The 26,135-nt window shown below is 37.5% G+C and overlaps 5 protein-coding genes across 13 annotated transcripts; 2 read left to right on the plus strand and 3 right to left on the minus strand.

Moving 5' to 3' along the window:
* Positions 1–273: 273 nt before the first annotated feature.
* On the minus strand, positions 274–8,613 carry LOC105693242 (chaoptin). 4 transcript variants are annotated; one of them, XM_048656716.1, is made up of 7 exons: positions 8,002–8,613; positions 7,765–7,890; positions 6,115–6,743; positions 5,854–6,027; positions 4,651–4,769; positions 4,429–4,575; positions 274–4,341 (listed from the first exon to the last, which is right to left on the minus strand). In XM_048656716.1, exons 2-7 carry the CDS (start codon positions 7,767–7,769, stop codon positions 1,351–1,353), a joined length of 4,065 nt encoding a protein of 1,354 aa, XP_048512673.1. In that variant the 5' UTR covers positions 7,770–7,890; positions 8,002–8,613; the 3' UTR covers positions 274–1,350. The 4 variants fall into 4 exon arrangements, with proteins under 4 accessions (XP_048512673.1, XP_048512672.1, XP_012268470.2 ...); XM_048656715.1 differs by having other exon boundaries at positions 7,765–7,912; XM_012413047.3 differs by lacking the exon at positions 7,765–7,890 and having other exon boundaries at positions 8,226–8,613.
* Positions 8,614–8,975: 362 nt separating this feature from the next.
* Positions 8,976–14,045, plus strand: LOC105693249 (vacuolar protein sorting-associated protein 16 homolog). Of its 2 annotated transcripts, XM_012413060.4 has the most exons (17): positions 8,994–9,405; positions 9,487–9,673; positions 9,807–9,935; positions 10,055–10,199; positions 10,357–10,484; positions 10,561–10,736; positions 10,812–11,184; positions 11,315–11,442; positions 11,536–11,680; positions 11,782–11,916; positions 12,012–12,173; positions 12,267–12,416; positions 12,538–12,785; positions 12,980–13,076; positions 13,213–13,316; positions 13,413–13,560; positions 13,629–14,045. In XM_012413060.4, exons 1-16 carry the CDS (start codon positions 9,350–9,352, stop codon positions 13,555–13,557), a joined length of 2,508 nt encoding a protein of 835 aa, XP_012268483.2. In that variant the 5' UTR covers positions 8,994–9,349; the 3' UTR covers positions 13,558–13,560; positions 13,629–14,045. The 2 variants fall into 2 exon arrangements, with proteins under 2 accessions (XP_048512679.1, XP_012268483.2); XM_048656722.1 differs by lacking the exons at positions 13,213–13,316; positions 13,413–13,560; positions 13,629–14,045 and having other exon boundaries at positions 8,976–9,405; positions 12,912–13,051.
* On the minus strand, positions 13,894–15,963 carry LOC105693251 (phosphopantothenate--cysteine ligase). 2 transcript variants are annotated; one of them, XM_012413063.3, is made up of 7 exons: positions 15,847–15,963; positions 15,578–15,761; positions 15,297–15,427; positions 15,082–15,179; positions 14,723–14,937; positions 14,333–14,515; positions 13,894–14,207 (listed from the first exon to the last, which is right to left on the minus strand). In XM_012413063.3, the coding sequence occupies exons 2-7, from the start codon at positions 15,704–15,706 to the stop codon at positions 14,022–14,024; spliced, it is 942 nt and encodes a 313-aa protein (XP_012268486.1). In that variant the 5' UTR covers positions 15,707–15,761; positions 15,847–15,963; the 3' UTR covers positions 13,894–14,021. The 2 variants fall into 2 exon arrangements, with proteins under 2 accessions (XP_012268486.1, XP_020712149.1); XM_020856490.2 differs by having other exon boundaries at positions 15,833–15,847.
* LOC105693207 (tyrosine-protein kinase Fer) lies at positions 15,782–26,090 on the plus strand. Of its 4 annotated transcripts, XM_048656719.1 has the most exons (16): positions 15,782–15,922; positions 16,117–16,348; positions 17,866–18,124; positions 18,895–19,068; positions 19,282–19,378; positions 19,622–19,817; positions 20,197–20,334; positions 20,451–20,660; positions 20,880–21,063; positions 21,341–21,511; positions 22,249–22,476; positions 22,633–22,809; positions 22,923–23,136; positions 23,295–23,447; positions 23,660–23,782; positions 23,933–26,090. In XM_048656719.1, the coding sequence occupies exons 3-16, from the start codon at positions 17,912–17,914 to the stop codon at positions 24,313–24,315; spliced, it is 2,661 nt and encodes an 886-aa protein (XP_048512676.1). In that variant the 5' UTR covers positions 15,782–15,922; positions 16,117–16,348; positions 17,866–17,911; the 3' UTR covers positions 24,316–26,090. The 4 variants fall into 4 exon arrangements, with proteins under 4 accessions (XP_048512676.1, XP_012268401.1, XP_048512677.1 ...); XM_012412978.3 differs by lacking the exons at positions 15,782–15,922; positions 16,117–16,348 and having other exon boundaries at positions 17,569–18,124; positions 23,933–24,055; positions 24,173–26,090; XM_048656720.1 differs by lacking the exons at positions 15,782–15,922; positions 16,117–16,348 and having other exon boundaries at positions 17,569–18,124; positions 20,910–21,063.
* On the minus strand, positions 16,686–17,416 carry LOC105693211 (cytochrome c oxidase subunit NDUFA4). Its single transcript, XM_012412987.3, has 3 exons — positions 17,223–17,416; positions 17,009–17,155; positions 16,686–16,934 (listed from the first exon to the last, which is right to left on the minus strand). Exons 1-3 carry the CDS (start codon positions 17,268–17,270, stop codon positions 16,878–16,880), a joined length of 252 nt encoding a protein of 83 aa, XP_012268410.1. The 5' UTR covers positions 17,271–17,416; the 3' UTR covers positions 16,686–16,877.
* Positions 26,091–26,135: the final 45 nt, after the last annotated feature.

The following is a 26,135-nucleotide window of genomic DNA, read 5'->3' on the forward strand; positions in this document are numbered from 1 at the left end:
TTTATTCTATCTCTCAATTCCGTTAATCCACCTAAAGTCCGATTTAATTACGTGTGCGAAATGACGATTGTTTCTTTATATTCGAACTCGTAGGATTGTGTCGTGATTGATTTTTCCGGAAGATTGTTCGCACAGAGATAATGAGACGAGATCATTGGTTTTATGACACATCATGTTATTGGCACTTACCCTTTGACATCCTGACTGCCTGTTACTATCGTAAGTTATAACGTCATCTCGGTAATCTGATAAAAGAAGACAAAAATTCTTGAATTTAATCGAAAAAAATACACTTTATTCCAAAGTTTTAACACATTTCTTAAAAATTAAAACAACTGTGACATTAACTCAAACACAATAGAGTTTACATAACGATAAAATCTTGATTCAGTGTTTATTTACATTGCCTAGAGAAGGAGGAAAATTATTAATAAGTATACGATAATGTTTCGTTGCGTTCGTCGATAGAGATGTGAATTTTTTCATTTTCGCACGCAAATCGTAATTTTCCATTCAGTGTGCCTATAATAGGGCATTCGTTGGAATAATCAGTACCCTTTTGTCTCGTCTAATTATTCACGAATATTTCTCTCGAGGTGCAGAAAATAGTCAAATCGATCGTATCTGCTTTTATAAATACGAGCTATTACTTCTAAAGTATAAAATGATGAAAAGCTATCTACAAGTTTCTTTCAAACAGGTGGCAATGTCGTGTACGTATACTCTTATAAGCGACATGCCCTTATCGAATCAAATTCGAAACGAATCATAAGCGAAGAAAACTAACGCTCACCATAAGGCGAACCGTTTCTTTGAATACAATCGAAATTACATGGTATTATTGATGGGTAAATACAATATTGTATACTTATGACAGATAACATAGTTTCACAGATTGAAATAATCTGTGAAAAAAGGTAGTACACAATTCTATACCGGCCTTTTTTAATTGACACTATTGAGCACCAATGAATATTTGGACTCGTTCTTTTAGTCTTGTGGACCGAATTCTTCATGGTTTTGGTGAATTGTGATTAACCATACAAGCTAAGTTACAATTCAGTTTTGAAATAAAGTCTGCATTGCAGGGTTCATTATTTCACTTGTTTCATTTATTGTAAAATCAATATGGTTGGCAGCGATGGGCATTAACTCTGAAAAGTAAATGCGTAGTGTCTCGATGATATTTGATGTGATGATTGTGATCAATTTTTCAATATAGTACTTTCCTCAAAAGAGTCAAATTTGAGGACCGGTGATACGATGTATCTTTGCGGGGTATTTTTTCTGGCATTCCTATTGGTGTGCCCTAAAATTTTTGATATGGTAACGATGCCATATGCTATGTGATTATCTGTCAAACTTATCTTCGGATGCGTATGTCATATAAATAGGGACATTGGGATTCTCATAATAACCATATACCGGTTGCGGTATAGGCCTGTGCATCGGTTGGATTATACGCATCGGTTGGACAAAGGGCATCATTGGTAGAGGTGTGTGGATGGGTGACCCAGAGATCGCAGACATGTTGTTACCATGGCCGAGCATAGAACCGTTATATGACCCCATGTAAATCTCTTGATTAGCTTTTCCGGAATAAGTACTTCCTGGTCTGACGACGGAAGCTTCATGAATACTGGAGGCCATTGCCGCCATCCGAGCTCCGTTCACATGGTTACTCCATCGCAAACGACAAATGCATATAATTATAACTACAATCGCTATGAAAGCAAACACTCCTCCTACAATACCAATAACTAAAGTATCATCGGTTGTCGTAGGACTATTACCCGTTGTCAATGGCAAGTCTCCACTGTGATATTTTTTTTTTTTATTATCTTGAGTAGGCGGAGCTGCAGTCCATATTATTTCTGGTTCTAATATTGTAGATCTTAAGGAGGTAGTGGTATCAGTTGTTTCGAATTTCGCAGATGATCCAACGTCGCAGCTTAAATGAGCTTCATTTATGTCCACAAGGTATTGTCCGGCCAAATGTACTGGGCTCGCACATTTGATTGTTGACTTCATTTTCGATTTTGACATTACGACCCAACGCCAAAGAGGTATTATTTGACAATCACATTTAACTGGATTCGAATCCAAACCCTTGAGAGTAATGGTATCACTTCTCTCTTCTAATGCAACAATAAACTGTTGTGGCAAGTTGGTAAACTGACTACCACTTACGTCAAGAGTAACTCTTGTAGATCTAGGTACAGGAAAAAACAAGGCATTCGGAATTGTATCAATGGATGTGTTCTTGAGGCCAATCGTGAGATCCGAATGCCGGACACCGACAAGGGAGCTTGATAGGATGTTGCGTAGTCTGTCACCTCTCAAAGTCATTGATCGTAGACGAGGATGTGACCTTATTGATAATTGTTCATTACCAATTGAGGAGTCTTTGATTTCAATATCAATAACTTCGATACCGTTCATGTATTTCAGTATACCTCGAACATCGAAATATCCAAGTCTTGGATAGTTATAGCCGTGCAAGGATTGGAGCCTCTTCAATGTTTTGAAAGCACTTCTTTCGATCCTGTTGCAGTTCGGTAGATCAACTATTCTTAATTCTCGCAACGAGTTCAGTCCGACAAAACTACTGTCATTTATGGCTCTGATCGCGTTACTAGAAACATCCAGTGTCTGAAGTACCGGAAGACTTCTAAACGTTTCTGTCATATTAGCAAGATATCTCAAGTTATTTCGAGAAATATCTAAGGTTTCCAATAAAGTTGTTCGTTCCAAGGCAATGGGTCCAAAGTCACTGATATTATTTCCAGAAATATTTAAATGACGCAAAAACGGAGTTTCTAATCTGGTCAAACTCTCGATTCCTGTGTTTGCCAGATTCAAAGAGCGAAGCACCTTGGCCTCACCAAGAATTCCACGTAGTGCACTCGGACTCAAAGGGTTTCCCGATAAATCCAGTTCTTTTAGGTGACCCACAATATCTTGGTTGAAGACTTCTACCAATCTATTATGCGCCATATTCAAACTGTTCAGAGAATGAGATTGCTTCTTTAATGCTTTAACGGGTATCTGATCGAATCTGTTTCCCGATAAATTAATATTTTCCAGAGCCTGAATTCTGGTTGGGTCAAACATGGTTTCTGGTAACGATGCAAGCTTGTTATTACTGAGATCGAGATGTTCAAGTCGAAGTATACCTTCCATGGTTCGATCGCTGAGCAATTCCAAATTATTACCAGCTAAGCGTATAGTCTGAAGTTGGGTTGAATTATGGAAGGCTAATTCATCCACTGATTCTAATTTATTATTCGATATATCCAATGTCTTGAGCCTGGCTAACTGAGAAAATGCAAATTCATTTATGTTGACCAACTTGTTTAGCGAAAGGTCTATTTTATTAAGAAATTGTAGCGATTTGATGAAATCGCTAGGAAAGTAGATAAAGCGGTTGTTAGAAAGATTAATTTCTCTTAATCGCGGATGAATTATAAAAGCTGTGGGCGATAGGTAACTTAGGAAATTATCCGACAAATTCAATACTTCCAGGCCAGTTCCGGTGTTGAAAAATTCTCCACCAAAAGAGACAAGTTTGTTACTCCGTAAATCAAGCTTGTACAAATTGATCAAGTTAACAAATGCTCCTTTCTGTATGCTTTCAATGGCATTGAACGAAAGAACAATGGAAGACAAATTGTACAGGTACTGAAAAGTACCCTCACCAATCTCCTGTAAATAGTTGCCAGCTACTGATACTTCCTGGAGGTGTTCCAGATTTCGAAATAAAATAGAAGGTAAAATTTTCAGCCCAGTGTATGAAATGTCCAATGATTTCAGCATCGGCGGAAAAATCGGTGGAAATCCACCATAGAGAGGATTGTTGCTCAAGTTGAGTTGTTGTAGATTGCCCATAATGCTGAAGGTTTCCGGCGAAACTCGCTTGAGATTGTTTCCAGCCAAATTCAAAGATATCAAACTAGTCGAAGGCAGTTCACCAATGGTCGTTAAACGATTGTGAGAGAGATCAAGGTTCTGCAGGGTGTCTTCTATACCAAAAAATGTGTTTGGCAACAAAGACGACAGTGCATTATCGCTGAGTTGGATAGTGGTCAAGCCTTTGAAATTCTCAAACAACCGAGCGGGTATCTCTCTAATCAAATTGCGAGACAAACCTAAAGTCTGGAGCAATGGAGAGGCTGAGCGAAGGAGATCGATGGAGAGAGCGGCGATACGATTATACTCGATGTGCAAATGTGTCAGAGCAGGGAGACGAGACAATGCGGACCCAGGTAAGAGCAGGATGTTGTTATCTTGCAAGGATATCCACTTCAAATTTACTAAGCCTTCGAAAGAAGACTCTTCAATCTAAACAACAATAAAAATTTGTTCACTGTGGTTAATTCGTATCTTAGCATAATAAGTAAGTATAATTACAAATATGCGACGACTAACCGTACGGAGGGCATTCAGGCTTAAATCGAGATGGACCAGACTAGAAAGGTCAAAGAATGCTCTCACTCCTAAGCGACCAATGTTGTTTCGACTAAGATCCAACACTTGTAGTTCTGCCAGCCTTGATAGATGCGCTTGTTCAATGTTCTAAAAATCACAAAGAATTTCATTTCATCTACACACTTTTCCAGAACATGTCATGATTGGGTGAAGTTCACTCACGCTAATTAAATTGTTGGCAATGTTCAAGAAAGTCAACTGGTCTAAATGCCTCAGGGGTTCGGTAGGGAACTCCTTGAGGTAGTTCATCGAAAGATCAAGTTGCCGCAAGTTTAAAATTCCTGAAACCATGGTTTAACATATATTGTCTCATTGTCAGTTAAACGTAGTACGATGCTATATTTTTCACCGCATGGTAAGCAATCACATTTAGTTATAAGCACTATGTGAAAAGTATATCTATGAAAACTTGTTTCAAATAGTTACCTCAAGGAATACAAAGAAGCAACTTGTTCTATTTGAATTTCATCTTCACAAAACTCTATTTTCCGTTTTTTTCATTGGATTTTTCGGTAAAAGATTTGATTGGAATCTCTGGCAGGAGCATGAAAAATCTCCAGGACGCGTATGAGGCCAATAGACTGTCAATAAATGATTCCCAAAGATTTGAAAAGATGGTGCACTTTTGCAGGGGTATTGATGAATCTTGGATCCAGTTTTCAGCGCTTCCTAGATGGAGTTTTTGCGTCGTGTTTCGCAAAACTAAATTTTTACCGCATAACGTGTTCCGGTATCGTGTCAGAATTTATATCACAATAGTCAACATCAAGTAAGTAAGCCAAGTAAGTCGAGTACTATGGATTAACTGTGGAACTAGACACGTGAGGAAAAGAGTTTGTGGTGTGTCGCTTAGTGGTGGGAAATTGTTATAGATATCGTTGATGTTTGTAGTAAAGCGAGGTCAGATGAACAACAGCCCACATAGGTAAGGAAAACGACGATGATAGATTTCGAACAAAATCCGTTCAGAATACATTATTTCCCATGGGTAATCGTAATCGAGGTTCATTTCATTTTTCATTCGAGCATCTTTCCCTTATTGGTGGCTACGTGGCTAATATGCAATTAGTATATGCAATAAAGTTTGCAGGGTGTAGCACGCAACAGGTTTCGCATTGTTCTCTCTTATAAGCAGCAAGCGGTATTGGAACACGGTTTTCTTTTTCTGTTTCTCCTTAATTCAGTTTGTTAGTCTTTTCAATTTTTCAATTATTTATCTGCGAATGCCAATGATCAAAATGCGTGGACTTTTGATTTGGCTCGATCGATCTGTACTCAAATATACATACATATATGTATGGTGTAATGCCTCTCAATATTGATATCCTTTACCGTCAGTCTTTGCGAACCTTAGCCTATGTTTACCTTTAAAAACGTCGCTGTTGAATCGCGTCAAATCATTGTGGGAGACATTGAGGAACGTGAGATTTCCTAAGCCGGCGAATGCTTCGTCGTCCATGTGCGATAGGATGTTCCAACTAAGGTCCAGGCGCTCCAACGACTCGCTGATACCGACAAGGTCATCTCTCATCACAGTTCCTGCATATAAGAATTAGTTGAACACAATTAAAGAACTGAATCGAAAATTACTACTAATTCACGGACAGTCAACCGATAATAACTCACCGATGTTATTACGAGAAAGAGAGAGAAGTTTTATGCCCTGTGGTCCCTTCAAAGAGGCTGCTGGGACGTGCGTCAAATTATTATCATCCAAATATAGCTCTTCCAGTTTCTGGCATCCCTTGAAAATTCCCTCTTCTATGCTTCGCAGTCCGTTTTTCGCTAGATCAAGAACTCTGAGTTCTGCCATTTCGTGAAACTCGTTGCTAGAGAATATTGGGTTCAAATTGTCACCTAGCAGGTTTTCGGCTAATCTAAGTTCCTCGAGTCGATTTTGCGAATTCAAAAGACGATCCATCAGTCTTTGAATAGAATTTCCGGACAAGTCTAACATCTCAAGTGGTAATCCTGCTGCTATAAGATCCTCGGGTAATTTTTTATAGCCAACATTCTTCTGGCTGAACGAAACTATTGGCTGCCGCTTCAGTCTTTCGGTTGTGTCGCGGGTAAAAATTACACCATCGCAATTCATTACAATGGCAAGTCCATGATCCGATGATAAGGAGCACTTGCAGGGTATGTAGAGGTCTCTTTTTATCTCGACGCAAGGTCGCCATTCTTGTGAATACGTCAACGTCGAAATCAGCCCCAAAATTACCGAACTCAGCGACAAACTTCCCACTGCTCGGTACCTACGAGTAATAGTTATTAGTAAATAGATAAAAAGAGATAAATTGTTTCTTACTTCTTTTAATTTTTCTTCCCAGGAAGTTGTTAAAAGAGGCATTTTCAATCGTTCGAGTTTTTACGTTTCATTTATGAAATTGCAACGGAAGACATACGGTGAGTCCGACCTTGCGACCGCACCGCGATGCCGTAGGTGCGTTTTTCACTGACGCACGTAAGATTTTTGAGCTGCCGGGAACCTCATGGAGGGATAAAACTCGGTATTTTCATTTTCAGTAGAGATATGGTATACACATATTGGTACCGATAATTTTGTCTAATTTTTACTGTACGTATGTACCAGGATATCCACATATATCATCTACGGTAGAACAGTTATACATATGTATGTAAGCATCTTACAAGCATCGGAGATAATCAAAACATGACCGATAAGAGCTTTCGCGATTTATGCTATATACGTATACCTATAGGTATAGGTCGAATATTGTATGCGTGATTTTCATGGAAGCGCGCGAAGTGAGGGTTCATATATTTTTCAACCATTATAATGTCGTAGCAATATTTAAAATTTACTGTAAGTCATAGGTAAATACAACGAAAATTCGAGCCATCAGATGTCGCGATTATATTTGATGTAGTTAATTTCAAATTTCCATGTATACCCCAAGTTGTGTCGCATTTCAATGTGAATTTTATCCAACACAAAAAGAATGAAACCATACATACAAATATACATTAAACATATGCATACATATATCTATCATTTATGGCATTTAATCATGCTCTCTACGAAAGGCCGTATGGATGGACGAGAATTTGATGTTCGCATCGCGAAAACTCGGATGCATGAGTACGTACTACGTATGCGTACAATCAGCGATGATCATAGACATTTAAATATCAATACACTGCCAGTCCAAATTCGATATATGATAATCTTCAAAACAAATTAACGTTCTCACAATGTACATAACAATGTACATAAGTTTTAATATAAATCAAATAGAAACTTTTTCTACTCACGCCATGACGGCTGCAGGATCGGTTTCGTGTATATTTTATTCAGAGAAGGTTTCGAGGTCAAACGTTCATCTTGTGCATACCATCCGACCGAACGAAGAATTCCAGCTTTGAATTATCAACTCGGGCCTGAACGAGCGAGACGAAAATTCTGATGCGCGCACAATTAAGTATAACTGATTTTGCATGAACCAATATTATGTAGGTATAACGGAAAGATCATACAATCAAATCACTCACTAATTCCTCGAAGTGAACAGGTTGCCGTTATTATCGTTCTTGAGGGGATCCGTCCGATGTTAAATAATTTTCACACGTCAAATTTGTAAAAAAATAAATAAATACATAGCGATAATGAAGAAAAATACCGAACTAGAAGTAGAAGCATACCCATACGAAACAATGCATAATAATCGGATCGACGTACGAACGTGGTACGGGTACGAATGTGTAATTTTTCTTACATGAATTCAAGGGCGGAGGCTGCGGCGATCATTGACCACTGTAGGAGAGTGCTCGGACGGATCGTGAGACGAGTCTCTTTTGGCCTATCTCTCTTCCGATCTCTGTTCTAGCAAGCGGCAGGTCAGCCGCGAAGTCTTTACCGCTTGGTGCGATGGTAATTGTAACGGGGAATCTGGTGTCGAAGAAGGACCGACAGAACTAAAAATTACGGTATCCGCTACGGGGAAGATCGGTTAAAACACGGAGGAACGGGACAACTATTCTGTACCACACTACGCGGCACTGTGAACTCAATCGAGACCAAGCCCGACCGAGCCTTTCACCGAACCTATATTACGTTATGTCGCGTTCGCCTACCGATACCACCTAACGCGGGTGCCACACTATTCGAATCTTGGAGAAAAAAATGTACCTTTATCCAATTCCCTTTTCTCCCACGCTCTATTCGCACTCATGGAAAGCCCAGTTTTGTGTTGATCATTAGTTTAATTCATCCAAAAATATCGTAATTCCGATCAACCGTTGAGTTTATCTGTCCCGGTATTATCGTATCGCCTACCGAAGTAATCAACGATTGATGGTTAATCGGACTAAACTTTTTGTATTCGAAAATTATAGAAAAAAAAAACCCATATTTTGACTCAACAAACCCATTCTGACCGACAAACAAACCAAATCTCTGTCACAATCACTCGCATGACTCAATAACGATTATGTCAATTGTTCAAAATTTTAAAGAATGAGAGATTGTTATTTATTTTGCGCTCGCTAAATGAGTGGTGGCGGCACCTGCTGGTTTCACTTTTACAGATGACAGCCACATGCTTGGAGCATTACGCGCTAAGTCAGTGAACTATCGTTGATCGGTAGTATTGCGATGATAATCATATTTTCTTCCGCCCCTTTTCGTGTCGCCTTAATGATTTTTGTACATCGTTGTGTTCAAGTAGAAGTACGTACGTTCAAATAAAATAATCGCCGGAATTCAATGGAACATACATACAAAGATAATGAATGTCAGGACCTGTAACTCTGCGAGGTGTACTTTATGGCGATATCCGTACAGCGATTGAATAAGGAAATAATTTGAAAGGTGGATAGAAAAAAATACTCTACCGTCAACATGTCTGTCATGTTAACCGCGGATTGGTTTCCACTCGGGAGGGAGGTCTATTTTCGGTAAACGTTTGAATTTATTCAGCATTTTGTATTCCGCTGTCCAAATATTCTATATGTATGGAATATAACATTATTTGCCAGGAAATTTGAGCTGTATCCCATTTCCTTTCAACAAGAAGTTCATACCCATAACTTTGTGGTTGCTGCACCTTATGGTGGTCCCATTGCTGTGACACGAAACCCGAATAAACTTGTCAAAGTACAAGGTACCGGCAAACCCGTTGTCTCTATATACTCGGCGTCAGGAAAGCAGATAGCTTCGTTACAAGTATGTTGACATGTTAGCATTATCCATAAATTCCCGAGTAATACAGTTGAGTCCAATGGCAATTCGAATAAAAGTGATCTGGTTTATAGTAATTCATGTTGTTTCATTTTCTCATATATTTCCACTGATTTAGTGGAGCAGCGGTCAGCTGGTGCTACTTGGGTGGTCTCACGAAGAAGAACTTCTATGTGTACAGGATGATGGAATGGTCCTCATTTACGATATGTTTGGTACATACCAACATACGTTTGGAATGGGAAGTGTATGTAAATTGAAAATAAAATTTTTTCCAAGTGTTCCTGTTACCAAACAGTAGTTCTGTTACCGAGATGTCCCAAAAGAGGTGATTCAACCTTAATGATCTAAAAACTTGCATTTCAGGAAGCAAAAGAGACAAAGGTAACCGCTGCTAAATTCTTTCCCACGGTGAATGGGACTGGTATAGCTGTTTTAACGTCCACAAATCGAATCTTCTTAGCCAACAATGTGTCTGAACCTAAAGTGAGACAACTCGCGGAAATTCCAAGTGAGTATGCTTCAAGTTTTGTCACATATTCAATCCACTTGGTTCTCACAGAAAACTAAAACCTTATGCAACCTTATCTTTGATGCAAATACCCGAACATCAATGAATCTATTTATCGGATCCAGACTGCTTTTCATTTTGTTTTCTTTTTTCACAGAAACCGGAGGTCAGATTGATAGTTGGTGTATTATTCCAAGTGATCGCGATAGCCACGTAATAGTAGCAACTCAACAAGGAATTTATCAAATACATCATATCGATCAGAAACCTCTCGCGGTTCCATTTGTAAGTATTCTAACTCGTAGGCTCTGAAAAAATTTTTCAGGTTTTCGACACCGTTCATTTTATCTTATCATTTTAGACCACGTATTTCACCAACAAAGTTAATAGTGTTACAAGGATAGCAGTATCTGGAAATAACCGACATATTGCTCTTTACTCGGACACTGGGTATTTGTACCTAGGTTCAATAGATCTAAAGAAAAAATATTGCGAATGCTTCACCAATGTCAAAGAATCACTCTCCGACATGGCCTGGTCTGTACGTTTTATAACTTACTTCAGTAACTACTCGAAAACGTTTAGCATTTCAATTTTTTTTCAACTTTGTAGGTGTGGAACAGAAGCTGTAGTCTGCTGTTGGAATAGCATTGCCATAGTGGTGGGAAGAACAGCAGAAATGATCACATACACTTATGATGGACCAGTGCACCTCATTACCGAAATTGATGCTGTACGAGTTTTGTCGAATTCGTCTCATGAAATGATACAAAAAGTACCAAAAGTCGTGCAAAAAATATTCCGAATAAATTCAACAGATCCTGCGTCCTATTTGCTGGAAGCTTCCAAGCAATTTCAAAAGAGGTCTCACAAAGCTGATAGCTACATGGATCTTGTTAGAGAGAAATTAGATACGGCGATACAAGATTGTATTGACGCTGCTAGCTATGAGTTTAACTTTGAAACCCAAAAACTCCTCATGAGGGTAGGCCTTTTCACTATTGAGATAGTTAGTGAGATACGTAACGGTATTTCATAGTAGGGTGAGATATACTGTAATCTATCTGTAGTATGTATTTGATTTACTGAATGGTCTAAATTTCATTCATCCTTAGGCAGCAAAATTTGGCAAGGGTTTCAGCAAAAACACTAATCCTGATTATTATGTAACCATGTGCCGCCAACTGAGAGTTTTAAACGCCATTCGTCATCCTGCTATTAGCATTCCGTTGACATATACGCAGTATCCTTTTTGGATTCCTATCGGATGATGACTCATAACTGTCTCTAGTTTTACTGTACCAATAGCTGGGCTGTAATACCTTGACAGAATCAGATTACAGGTTTTGTCTAGCCAAGTGTTACTAGATCGGCTGGTTGCCAGAAGGCATTATTATCTGAGTATCCAAATCGCCCGACATCTTCAATTACCAGAGGTAGATGGCGAGAGCAGAATACTTGCCCATTGGGCTTGCTACAAGGTAAATGATGGGCAAATTAAGCGATAAGTCTGAATGTTAGATCAGGCGAAATTAGTCTGCGCTTCATTTGCAATTGAAATGCTTTTGGATGTGTCTCGTAGGTCAAGCAAACTCAGCTGGATAAGGAACAGATTGCGGAAGAAATAGCAGATAAGTTAGGGTACGCACCGGGAGTTTCGTACAGTGAAATTGCGATTAAAGCAGCAGATTGTGGCAGAAAACAGTTAGCTATCAAAGTGAGTTTATGCGAGTTTATGTTAATAAGTGAAGCCTGTATCCAAATGACATTATGAAGCTTCGATTTAAAATATTTTTTCTCTGAATGTTACAGCTAATTGATTATGAGCCAAGAGCTCAACTGCAAGTGCCCCTGTTATTGAGATTGAGTGAAAAACACGCTGCTCTTTATAAAGCTGTGGAAAGTGGAAATACAGATCTAGTGTACACAGTCATTCTGCACCTTCAGAAGAATATGCCACTTGCCGATTTTCAGGTGTAACTTGTGCCTGTTCGGCAATTATGATATTATTTGAATTCAAAAATCAATCATTTGCCTCTAATGGCTAACAAGGGATACCACTTTCAGAGGTTCATCATGAGATCTCCGTTAGCCATGGCATTGTACATCAAATATTGTCAAGGACACAACAGGGAAGCCTTGCCAGATATTTATAACCAGCATGATGATTTTCATTCCTTTGCTTTATGGTTCATCAAAGAAAGCTATCACCCAAAGGTTAGGCCTCTTGAAATTTATCAATAAATATTAGCATATCACTCTGTATAATATTGTCAGATTAGGTTTTGTGGTAAATTCTTCAAATGCCAAGCTTTGACTGTTTTAATTTTTCAAATAGAATTCCATATCCAGAGATACGTATTTGCAGTCAGCCCAAGAAAAGTTTAGACTCGCTCGAAGTGAATCAAACGCAGCACTTACTGAGGAACAACTAAAACTCTTACGCTATCAGCGATCTCTAGAAGATACTCTGCATGAACCAATTGTAGGAAAACCTCTTCATGAGACTGTGAAGCTTCTGCTTCTACAAGATGAACTGAAACTTGCGGATAAACTGCGCTCGGAATACAAGTTACCCGATAGACGGTAAACCTCCATACGTTAGAGATTTCATAGCTAAAGCCTTATGGCGTCGATTAAATAGAATTATCTTCACGTCGCATAACCATTATTGTCGTCTTGCAAACATTTAATCGCAAATAAATTCATTAGATCTTACTACAAAGGACATAGGTATAACACCCGCTATAATGGTTTGGTTTACCGTTTTTCTCACTCAGTTACTGGTGGTTAAGAATCCAATGTCTTGCAAAAAATGCCTCGTGGGTCGAATTGGAGAAATTTTCAAAGAGCAAAAAATCGCCAATCGGTTATGAGGTGAGTTTTGTATACCGCTTCTCTCTTTTTTTAACCCTTGAGTATACTTAGAATTATGCTATATGGCCTTTGAAAAACAACGACATAATTATCATGTGAGTCATTTTAATTATTCTGTTTGTTTTGTCATAAATAGCCATTTATTGACGAGTGCCTGAAATATAATAAGCTAGAAGAAGCAATAAAATATTTGCCAAGAGTTAAAGATGAACTTAAAGTCAAATATTTTGCAAGAATTGGGTGAGCAATAGTCCAGTTTTATGATTGTTGGTGAAATTAATAATCTAACTTCTTCACTAATCTAATTTTATTTAATGACGTGGGCATTACCTCTAGTCTGCTTCTGGAAGCTGCTCAATTGGCACTAGAGCAGAAAGATCTCTCAGCGCTAACATATGTTCGGGCTCAATGTGGGCCGACAGATGCAGATACAGCGCATAAGATAAATGATATGATAGCAACTCTACGCAATGGAAAATGAAAGGTAATGCAACTTTTCTCTCGAAAGATTTCATGCAGATAATTGAGGTGATTCGAAGAAACTCTCCGCAGTTGCACAAATTGGGTGCTGCATGAAAAAAATTCACTACACCTGGCAAAGATGAAAACCCTCTCTTGTGTATTTGGGGAGGTTGTATTGTCAACAAACAACAATATTATGGGCGATATGATTACATATTCACCACTGTCAATGAGCGTTCTGTATAAATATTATTTACACTGCTCGCACAATGCGACTTGATAATTTTTTGGGACCCTGACAGCAAATATGTCGTACAGTCCTATTTATGAACTGGAATACATTGTCCCTCCACAGTTGACGCCGTGACACCACTTTTTTATTCCACAATAATATACAATGAATATACTTGTGTATTTACGGGTCACATTTGCAAGTACTCGATATACTTAAATTATAACGATTTCAGGTTGTATTCTTGAACATTAAATCCCCTTCTTACAGTTGGCTATGAATGATTTGTGATTTTCCACAACATTCTCTACAATATACTTTTCGATCTCTTCTCCAGATTCCAATTGTTCTTCTGTAAGATTGATCACACAGCTGCTTTTCTGAGTGACTAATGTCACTTGCTGTTTTCTATTTTGAAGCATATTAGCTATGACCAGCTGAAATGGAAAAAAAATTGACTTGAATGCAGTGAAACGAATCCTAAAAAAGGACAAGTCAGAGAGTTTAGTTAGAAAAGTGGTATTGCTGCTGCAACACGATCCATGATCTCATAGTAACTCACTTTGTGTTTGTATTTGTCAAGTGCATCTCTAGCCTTGGCAATCAGTAAGTCCTTGTCAGTTTCCAGTTTGAAGGATACCACAAAAGCGTTGGGAACCCACAGGCTTACCAAAGGGGCCAATATCTTTGGAACTAGTTGAAATGATATTGTCTGAGGTTTACTAGACGAGATTTTATGCACAGACTGAAAAGGTTTGCTTCATTAGTGCATAATTTCTTTAAATTTTATAAATATTCTTCATATGCTATTGTTCTGTTATTAACATTTGATACAGTAGTTGAGCAACCTGAAAAATGTTGAGCACTCATTTTCAGTCTATAAAACAAGATACCCAACATCATTGGACTCAAATCGTGAAAAGTTTGGGAAATTTTGGAATAAAATACTCACCATTTCATCAGCTGGAATATAAAAGTCAGAGACTGCAGCTGCCAGATACAGAATGCAACTCTCTTTTAAAAATGCCAACGCTTGACAAGCAGATCGTAACAACCATAGGTATTCGGCAATGGTTGTGAAGCTTAATTCTAGTAATTTGCCGTCTTTGAGTGCAGCTTTGTAGCCTTGTACAACTTCTGCTATCTTTGAAATATTCTTCGATGTCACTATACTTATGCAAATATAAACTCATCAACACACGGTTCAAGTTAGAACAGGCCAGCTGATTCTTGTAACTTTGAGAATCATACAAATGATTCGGATAAATTTTGAGGAAAATGATGCGACTATCTCAATATGATTAATGTTACCTGTTATAGAGGTTTTATCTTTAGTTTCGGTCAATTCGAGCATATCCAAGAACTTCTGTCCAGTAAAATGTCTTGAAAATGGTTGAAGCGATTTAAGCCTGGAAAAAAAAGCTTATCAACAATTCGATCCTATGAATTGTTTTTAAAGTTGGCTATGAAATACCTATCCAGTTTGGTTTACTGTGATAAACATCCAATGACCAAATGGGAAATACCTGTACATAAATATCACAGCATAACCCTGTTTCAGGAAGAATTCTGCCGATACGGAACCTCTTGTTCCTGCACTGAAGTTATCCACAAAGCGCACAGTATTGTGCTCCAAGGGAACGGTGGTACCTCCGCTCTGATGTATTAAAAAAGATTTAGCAGACAATTAATACCACGATGATACACAGTTGCAAATACACACTAGAGGTCTACATGTAACAGGTAAGCATCAGAAAGGTGGTGTGTGAACAGAAGGTTGACACTGAATCTCTGTAGCACATCTTACCGTGACAAGAACAACTTTTGTATCACCTGCGAAATGCTTGATGCAAAAATTGTTTAACAGTCTTTCGCTATCCTCCAAACCTGCAGGCTTTGGTTGCGAAGAGTAAAATTCTTCCCAGTTTGATGCCATTTTTAGAGCATATACTAGCTGGACGGAACTCTATCATCCTATACGTGTGTATATCCTGCAAGTGGGAAATGGTGGTCTGAAGAGAGAAAAGCATAGTGGAAAGCAGAGACCAATTGGGAAGATAACCTTCTCCGTCTTACAAAACGTGATTCGTCGGTGGAGCTGAGGTCACATGACTAGTCAGTACCGCGCGCACTGATGAACTAGTTTTCATAGGTGAGCAATGTTGAATTTCCCCTCCAGCACTTTACAATTCTTAACTTCGGATCCGGAAATAACCTACTACCTCCCTGTCATAGAAAGAGGGAATACATCATCTTATTATTTTCCTCTCTGTCGCACCATTTTAATTTTGTTTTCCGTGAAGAATATATCCGATAAGTGCTAATTTTTATTTCCAAACGAAGCAGTTATTAAATCAGGGGGGGGAGGGAGGAAAGCATTTTGAGTAACGGTCGATAGCTGATCGATTGATATGTCGATTCAATCTCAAATATTTCTCGCTGCCAAAACTTCTTGAAGCAAAACCAAGGACGGAGGCGCTGCTTGAGCACACATCCATCTAGAGACCCTTCGGATCAGTGCTAGATACTCATCTGGCTCACGTCTGGTCTGGTTACAGTATGAGGAGCAATGAGAAGTGTACGTACTCTTCTATTCTTTGTACTGTGGTCTGGCCCAAAGAGGATAGGTCCTATCGTCTTTGGTCTGGCCAAGGTATGTACGTACACTATACTTACACCTATATATAGAATATGTTGAGTTAGTTTTTATATCAGTTATGCAACCAACGAATTCAGACTACTGAAATAGAAGTGTACTTCAGCTATTTCAGTGATTTAAGACCTTTTGTTGTTTGTAACCACTGTATAGTTGGTACACGTATAAAGTGATGGCTGAAACATCAGATTCTTGATAATTTAAAAAGCATGTTGAGGGTGATATTGCATAACAGAGTATATGGAAATATCAAAATCACTTCAAGTTCGTACGGTTTATTTTCAACATTTTAATAAATTTCTAGAACTGATATTTTACTCATAACTTCCGTACTTTACAGAAAAAACGGAGAATCTTGAATAACAGGGTTGTTATACATATCATGTGCATTTACATAAACCTCATTTAGACGTTCTTCAAGCTAACAGCATACTACATGACAGTTCACTGCTTAATATTTGGGTGCAGGGCACTCAATCGGGCGATCTTGTGGTAAGGGCGAATAGAACTGAAAAAAATGAAAAAGAAAATTTTTTAGGAGTGAAATGTTTTTAAACAGCGAGCATACCCTCCGTTGCCTACCTTGTGTCTCTTGTTTGCATACTCATTCCATGGTTCTGGATTAGCAGTCTTTGACCAAGATACCTCGGGGCTGCGGACAGCTAAACGTATCGAGTAGAATGTTGCCATAGTAATTCCAAATCCCAAGCAAGCGTATAATGGGATCAGCTGTAAAAAAAACAATTGCAATGTGAGACAGTTGCTGTGTTAGATCAGCTGTATGTTCTGAACTTACAGCCGGGTGCTTTTTGAGACTGGCAAGCGTCATTCCTGGCATCACCATGATTAGATATTGATTTCACTCCGTCGATTTGAAAATTTCCTCCTGGACGCAATATCAAGGAGCACTCGGAGAGGACTAGACACACCACCAGAATCACACAGAATCAGAGGACACTCTCCGCCGCAATTTGCGCAGTCTTAGCGAAGTAGGGAGAGGGACAAGTCAAGGATTATTGCCAATATAGATTGTAATCACTGTATATGAAACACCTGCGTTCGGAGACACATCGTAAAGTTGTGCCTTTTAATCAAATAGTTAGCTGAAACCTCATTGGTGAAGAGATAATACATAATACACATAAGTGGAATGCGTTTCGCTGTGACGTCTGTCATCTACAAATTGTTCTTAATGCGTGTCGGTATTTTACGTTAGAAGTAAAAATTTATAATTTTGATTGTGTATAAATATAAGTGTTGATCTCAGCAATGGTGGGTGGTAAATTCTAAACCCAATACCTCGAAGAAAGTGATGTAATTTTTTGTTGGTGCTGACCAACTCCTTCGAACATTTAAACGGTTCAACGAAATTCAGACATATACTGTTTAAGTTGGATTAACGTAAATGTTTAGAAATGGATTTCCATTAATGTATTTAGCACCAAACTGTTATAAGACGGTATTGAAGGAAGCCCAAGCATAGCCATGGGATTCTCATCTAGCCTGCAAGGGCAAGCTTCCCATGAGGCGCTTCTAGGTAGACAGGATGCTGAAATTAAACTGCTCGATACAATGCGTCGATGTCTGACCAATAAGGTCAAATCAGATCGAGACTATGCCTCAACCATATCCTCACTGACAATGCAAGGACGAAAAGTTGAACGTAGTGAAGATCTTGCTGGCAGTTTAATTGCCCAGGTAACTTTCTAAAGTCTTGACTGTTGGAAAATTTACCATCTCTGCTTGGTGTTAGTCTATCATCTCATTCACACTCGCCGATACTTGCGCATTGTTTCCAAGAATTGTTTGAATTTATTATCCTGTCATGATTCTTGGTCTAATCGACACATATGCATCAACTTTATGCAACATCACTTAATTTTGATACTCTCAAGGATGTAGACAAGAAAAAAAGGTACCGATTGGTTTTTTTATTCGTTCGAGTGATTGGTTTGGAAGAAGATGGCCCTGAAAATATAACAGTTTAGCTTCTGAAATCAGACTTTATCAACGTCTCAATATCCATACATAGTCTGTATGATTAGGTGATATTTGAAAAATGTTCTACTTCCTATTTTCAACGATGTCATCTAGTCAAAACAAAGATTTCCATTTTTCACAACTTTCAACTACAATGCTCGAAATCACAAATCACATATAGTGTTCTTACTTTTTAATGGAGACCTCCCTCACATTTTCCAAACATAATAAACCAATAATTTTAAATTTACCTTCTTTTGACATCACCTATGTCATAAATGATTCTCGCTGTGTGGCACACAAATTCCTCAATGAGATGGAACCTTATCATTCCTTCAAACCGTAGTTCATCACATATATCAGACCTTTTTGCCAACAATCCATTGCCAGGGCACTTTGGCACGCATAATTAACAGATTTTTTGTTCCTACGTTAATTGGAGTGTCATTATTGCATATTTCTCCTTAAAAGATGACCCTTGATTTCAGAGTTGGAAAGACATACTAGATTCGGTCGATCACAGTGCTAAGCTGATCAAGCAGCAGGCTGATTTAATGGATAGCATTGTTGTGGAGCACATAACTAGTTTGCATGCAGAGAGAAGACGAGCTCGTAAACTTTATCAAGAAGAACATACTTGGTTAAACAATCAATTTCAGCAGGTGGACACATGATTTAAAATTTTTTCTGAAAATCCGTTTGCATTACTCACTATTCTTTCTCACCAAGATTATCTCAACAACAGCCCAATGCTTAAACTACTTAAATTTGTTATTTAGCTTCAGTAATTAATCAAAGTATTTTTGTCCATAGCATAAATACGAGAATTATAATTAATGTCTTTTTCATCAATTATTTTTATGTTCCATCTGTAGCTGACCGAAGATGTAGCTAGGAAAAAAACCGAATATCAAAAGAGTCTGGAAGTATACAAATTAATGAGATCGCGTTTTGAGGAACATTATGTTAAATGTAAGTAATAGGATTCATAACGCATCCATATTCATGGGACTGAAATAACACGCCACCCAATTCTCTGGAGATGTGTTATACAATTTGAATATTGCTTTTGGAATCATAGAACTCAGAATTTCATCAATCAAACAATATTTATTCTCATTTCTTGTTTGTACGAGCAAACTTTCGCAATCCTATTGTAACAATCTAGACTTTATTTAATAAATAATACACAAATTAATGATCGTGGTAATGTAGCAGGACGAGGTGGAAGAAAACTCGACGAAGTTAGAGAAAAATACCAGAAAGCATGTCGAAAACTACATCTGACCCACAATGAATATGTGCTGCTTCTTGGAGCAGTGACCGAGTGTGAACACGATTTAAGAACTTCTTATTTACCTAGCTTATTACAACGACAACAGGCTGTTCATCAAGAATTTATTGTAACATGGTAAGTAATTTTAGACAATTGATTGCACACATGTTATTATATTGCATAATGTGACAGAAGTTAAGCCAACACATAATCTTTCAACAACCAAAAACAGATTACATTTAGAATTCAATGTATCATTGCCTGCTTAAAATCGATAAATTTAGGCACAATTATTCTATAGGGGTTAAATTTTTCCTACAGCTTTGAATTTTGAAACGAAATCTATTAACCCTCAGATTCATCTTATTTCTCTATACTAACCTAATGCCTGAATATGCTTCTGTTACATGCTGCAGATTCTGAATGTGATACCTGGAAGGTGAACAGTGTTTTGAGTGTTGTTTCACCAAGAATTGTTTTTTTTATTCGAATTCAGTTTAACTGTATATTGCAGGAAAAATATTCTTCAAGATATTGTAAAGTATTCAGACTTTACAACGGAAAAGTTTTTGGAAATTCATACCAGAATGGAAAAAGCTGTTGAAGCGATAAAACCAATTGATGAGTACAAAGATTTTATTGGAAAACATAGGTATATCTTGTTTAATAATTGAAAAAGTTTTTGGTATTATGAACTTTGTTCGTTTTGCTGTCTCTGGGAAATTTTTGCTGATATCTTTTTCGGTTTGATTGATATTCGTTGCCTAGAACACGACCAGCATCTCCGATGAGATTTACTTTTGAAGAAAATCTTGTTGACGACACGTCTGGAAAGCTGCTACCAAACAAGTTAACAGTCGATAACTTGACTATAGATTGGTTGCGATGCCGACTCACCGAACTGGAAGCTTCTCTCAAAACCACACAGCTGACCAAACAAGTTACGCTATCACCTCCGGAACCCATAACTGATTCCAAGTATGTTTTTAATTTCAAACAAATTGTACATAGGTAATCGTATTTAAGAATGTGATGTGTATCAGCACAGACTACATGTCTTGTACAATGTTTTTTCTAATCGATGTAACTAAAGTAAATGTAGAGAAAGTAACAAGACTCCAGTAGAAGAGTTAAGGCTCAAGTGATGAATCTAAATTTCAAGATTAGTTTGTAAAAATTGAATGTTGTCTTGGGCAGAATATTAAGTATCGATTACTCACGAGAAAGGGAAGAACTACGACAACGATGTCAGGAGAAAAAATTACTGAGACAGGCAGAAGTGATTAGAGGTGCCCTTAATGAGCTTGGATGTGAAGAACTACCCTCTGGTTGCGATCTCTCAATGGAAGGCTCTTTCACTGAACCACCAGTAAACAACAAAGTAAGCATTTCACCAAGATGCCATTAAGAATTCATTTGCAATTTCCTTTTCACCAATAGCATATTGAGTATTCAGGGAACTATTATTTCTATTGTTCAGCTCCATTGAGTTTCTTGAATACAATGTTATTTGAGTTACAATTAGATTGTGATTGGAAAATGATTTCTACTCATGTAGACTACTAAATGAAAGTTGCGTCCTTTACAACTCCGGAGTCATATGTTTCATATTTTACACAGAGCATTTCACCGGATGTTCAACTTGATTATCATTTCAGAGAAATACGGTTCCAGATATTGGTTACTTTACATTACGCAAAAATCAGCGTTTCATTACGCTGTTAAAATCACCATTCAAATCGCTACCATCGATAGGCAATGAAAAGAATGGTGTGGTTAGGGCGTGTAGTGAGGGTCCAACATGCAAACGAATCGATTCTCCATCAGTTGTACGTGCCACATCCCACATTTGTGCAATTTAACAAACTATCAAATGTGCCTTGGATATATTTGTGAATTGATGTTCGTTTTACAAGAGCTTTATTAGTCCAAGGCAGTTGGAACTATTCTGAAACCAAATTTCTTGAAGAGTATCATTCTAACTGAATTGATCGATTGAATTTCGAAAACATATACTAATCTTCAAATATGCCTTAGCAATCTATTTGAAGAGATTTGTTTTCGTCTCAATATTGCCACTGGAGAAATATTTTCTTTTTCTGAAAAACAACTGAGCACAACTTTGCAATAATAATGCAACTTTCCATACTGGGGCTGATTCGCGAATCCCTTGACTGTAAAAGAGTGTGGAAAGACCAATTTTTAGCAAATAGTAAACTTGGTTTCTGTCACAACTGTCATCATCATATTGGCAAAAACTTGACTTTTGTCTATGACTAAGCTTTTGAGTGACTTGAGAATCACCACCCCCCCAGCCACTTGTTTGTTGTTTCTTTTTTTTCTCACTAATTCAAGGATTGGCGTCGATATTTGAATTACACGTGATATTCTTGTGGTTTCTTAAAATTGCATGCAGATTTCCCATGTTTTGCTACGTATGCGGTATGTCTACAGAATATCTGATTTCTACTTCAATACTGTTGCAATGTCTAACAGTAGAAACAACTTGGTTCGTATCAGCAAACCTTTAGTAAGTTGATTATTATATTTATATATTGCACCATAGGTACCACTACGTGACGTTTGTAATTTGAGTAACAATCGAAAAGGTGGGGGAGGCTTGATCGAAGAAGAATGGTTTCACGGGGTTCTGCCGCGTGAAGAAGTTGTGCGACTTTTAGTTAATGAAGGAGATTATTTGGTACGTGAAACCACAAGAAACGACGAATGTCAAATTGTTCTTTCCGTTTGCTGGGATGGCCACAAACATTTCATTGTGCAAACCACGTCTGAGGTTACTATACTGTTTAATAACGCTTACTTTTCCAATCCTGCTTAGAAAACACATAAAAACTCAAACCATGGGCGTTCAATAATGGAAAACTTCCCATTCAGCATTTCAGTCTTTCATACCCCAACTTGACGACTCATATTTTATCAACAATTTTAGGGACATTTCCGGTTTGAAGGTCCGTCATTTCCATCAATTCAAGAGTTGATTCTCCATCAATGGCAATCTGGATTACCGGTGACTAGTCGATCTGGTGCTGTTCTACAAACGCCTATACTGCGAGAACGATGGGAGCTCAACAACGATGATGTGATACTTTTGGATAAAATAGGCCGAGTGAGTACGCTTTTATATTGCCCTTGGCTCATTAATAAACGAATGAGTGGTTTTTGGCCCACATATTTGGACAAATTGAAAAACTAGTAGGTGTATATAAATAAATTTCGCAGGGTAACTTTGGAGATGTGTATAAAGCCCAATTAAAAACGACGAAAAGCGACGTAGCTGTAAAGACATGCAAAATAACTTTACCCGACGAACAGAAAAAGAAATTTTTACAAGAGGGACGAATTCTGAAGCAATATGACCATCCTAACATAGTCAAACTTATTGGCATTTGTGTGCAGAAGCAACCTATTATGATCGTTATGGAACTAGTACCAGGTAAACTTTGTTATGTGGAATGAATAGGACTCGATTGTCCAGCATACACATATTAATATGACATAGCTGCGTCCTCAAGGGCGAAAATCTGTAACTTGTCTCTGAACGAAAATTATATGAATTTACTCTAAGGTACAGTTGTGACATACATGCTTTAGGTGGCTCGCTTCTCACTTACTTGAGGAAAAATTCAAGCACCATTGCTCAACGTGAACAGCTTCGAATGTGCAAGGATGCTGCCGCTGGTATGTGCTATTTGGAGTCTAAATACTGTATTCACAGAGATTTAGCAGCACGGAATTGCCTTGTTGGTTAGTAATATCATGAAATCTACGACACGACTAATTTTGAAAACCATGTACAGCTGCGTTTTGATCATTTGCTTGAAACCCTGTAGCTGACGTAAGCATTGTTTTTTTTTTTTTCTTTTAATTCGGCAAATATTCTAGACTCAGCTTTACTAGGTTTTCAAAAATGAAATTGCAAACTCTATCAAATTATTTCCGCTTTCTGCTGTATTTAGGTTACGAATCTATCGTGAAAATATCTGATTTTGGAATGTCGAGGGAAGAAGAGGAATATATAGTTTCTGACGGTATGAAACAAATACCAATCAAGTGGACTGCACCAGAAGCTTTGAATTTTGGTAAATGTTACCCGATGATTAGCTTTTTTTTGACAATGCCTGCAATCAAATGTGTGTATTAAAATTTAGTTATCAATGATTTCTGTTTTGATCAACATTACCATAAAGAATATATTCATTATTCATTGGGTCTGTTTCAATCTTTTATAGGAAAGTATACTTCTCTTTGTGACGTTTGGAGTTATGGCGTTTTGATATGGGAAATATTTTCGAAGGGCGGAACCCCGTATAGCGGTATGTCGAATTCAAAAGCACGAGAGAAAATCGATACAGGTATTTGCTGTCTTTTCTTTCTTGTCTTGAGATACATTTTATTTGATAATCTGCAACTCCTCTTCTTTGTCTCCCGTTCCTACAATTATACACTTCAATTTGGATATGTACTCATAGGATATCGTATGCCTGCACCTGAGGGAACCCCAGAGGAAATTCATCGATTAATGTTACGTTGTTGGGAGTATGAGCCAGAAAAAAGGCCACATTTTGAGCAGATATACACAGTTGTGGACACACTGTCACAAGCACTTTCATAAGCTGTGCGAGCCGCGTGCACTGCCTTGAAAAGAATTTTAAACTTCAATGATTTAAAATATATCAAAGGCAAATAATCAGGGTCTAGATGTTAATGGAGAATTTTGATGTTTATCATCTATTGTGAGCGTTCTCCATGTACCGATTACACTATTTTGGTAGTTCATCTATTAAACAAAATTAAACAAGGAAACTTCAATCTTGATGAAGCAGTAACAAATACGATATATGTACAATTATTTATGCAATTTCAACACGATTGATTAAGTTACTGTACATCAATATTTGGAAAAAAAATATTCAAGTTACGGCTGCATTATAGTTCACCAAACAAATATTCGATGGATGAGAATTACTTTTTCTGTGTTACTCAAAATTTATTCATTAGCTGTTTCCCGCAACGATTAGACCCAAATTAACTTGAAAATGTAGATTTGTTGTGTGCAGGAGTCCGATTGTTCGATACACCTGCATACATTTATCCGTAATGCATATAAATTTGTTCATTACGTTTGAGCCCACAATACTCGCATGTCAAACAAGTGCAGCTACATCATTGATTTTTCAACAGTGACAGTATGAACTGAGCAGCTAGTTATTGTTACGTATGAAGTTATCGCACTAGTACAATAAGGTTTGGATTACTTTAAAAATTGGATCTTCATTTAGTTGTATGTAATTTTGGTTCTAATACCAATGATATCTGTGTAATGTAACTTTAGGTTATGCGAACATCAGCCTTCATGATTAGACTGTAAATCTCATATTTCTTTGTGATAGTTGCAATTATCTTCGAATATATTTTATTGACAGTATTTACTCAATTTCGCCGAGGAATTTTACGCGACAATATCTTGCTTAATTTATAATTTTACTGGTAACAAGAATTGGTTCGTGAATTAAAAAAAAAGTCATACAATCTCACATGTAAGTAGTGTGTGACAGCGATATTTCCAAGATCTATAAACCTCTAACTAGAATTTAATTCACAGACCTTTATATTTTATCTTTATTAAGTGCCACGCAGCTCGGTCCTTTTCGTTTAAACTTAAATGCATACAAAGTGACCGAAATGAAAATTTTTGCTCTGATTGTATAGCCACTTCAAACTAGCTATATCAATGCTTTTAGCTGAATTGAAATAGAATTTAACATACTATATTGGCGTCTAGTTTATAACATTGCTACGGGTATTATCGACTTAAAAAATACGTGATTCATTGGCAATACCGTAGACTAACCGTCAGTGCCATGTACCGTCTACCTTTATTACATTATGCCGCATTGGTTAGAACCCTTTGGATTATCAGGTCACCTCTGGCGAGACAAACTAGGAAAACGTTCGAAAACAATTATAGTGCAAAGGGTTAACGATTACCATTGTTGAAATCACATGATTATTGATATTTTATACATGTCCAGTATCAGTATACATACATACATATAGATACATGTATACACCTAGGTAGGCTTTATTTTGAATATCAGGCAGTGTCTGTTTCGTAAGTTGAAATCTTTATTGCTGTGCAATATAACCAATCGTTCATACAACTTATGTTTTTCAAAATTGCCGATGTGAACACTGAATCGGTCGATTTAGAAGATATGCCTACAATATTGTACATTATATTTTATGAAATTAGTTTTATGAAATAAGATTTTATTGTGGCCGTTATAGGCAAAAGTTATAGTCCGTTTATGTTCGTGCAATTGTTGAATTTTATTCGTTTGATAAGTCCAATACTCATGGAATAATAAAGAATATTTTAACGAGAAACTTATACTTACTACGTATTCTTTTTTTCTAAAAACAAAAGTCCGT

Source organism: Athalia rosae, chromosome 6, assembly GCF_917208135.1.
Source record: "Athalia rosae chromosome 6, iyAthRosa1.1, whole genome shotgun sequence".
In the NCBI taxonomy this organism is placed as follows: Eukaryota; Metazoa; Arthropoda; class Insecta; order Hymenoptera; family Athaliidae; genus Athalia; species Athalia rosae.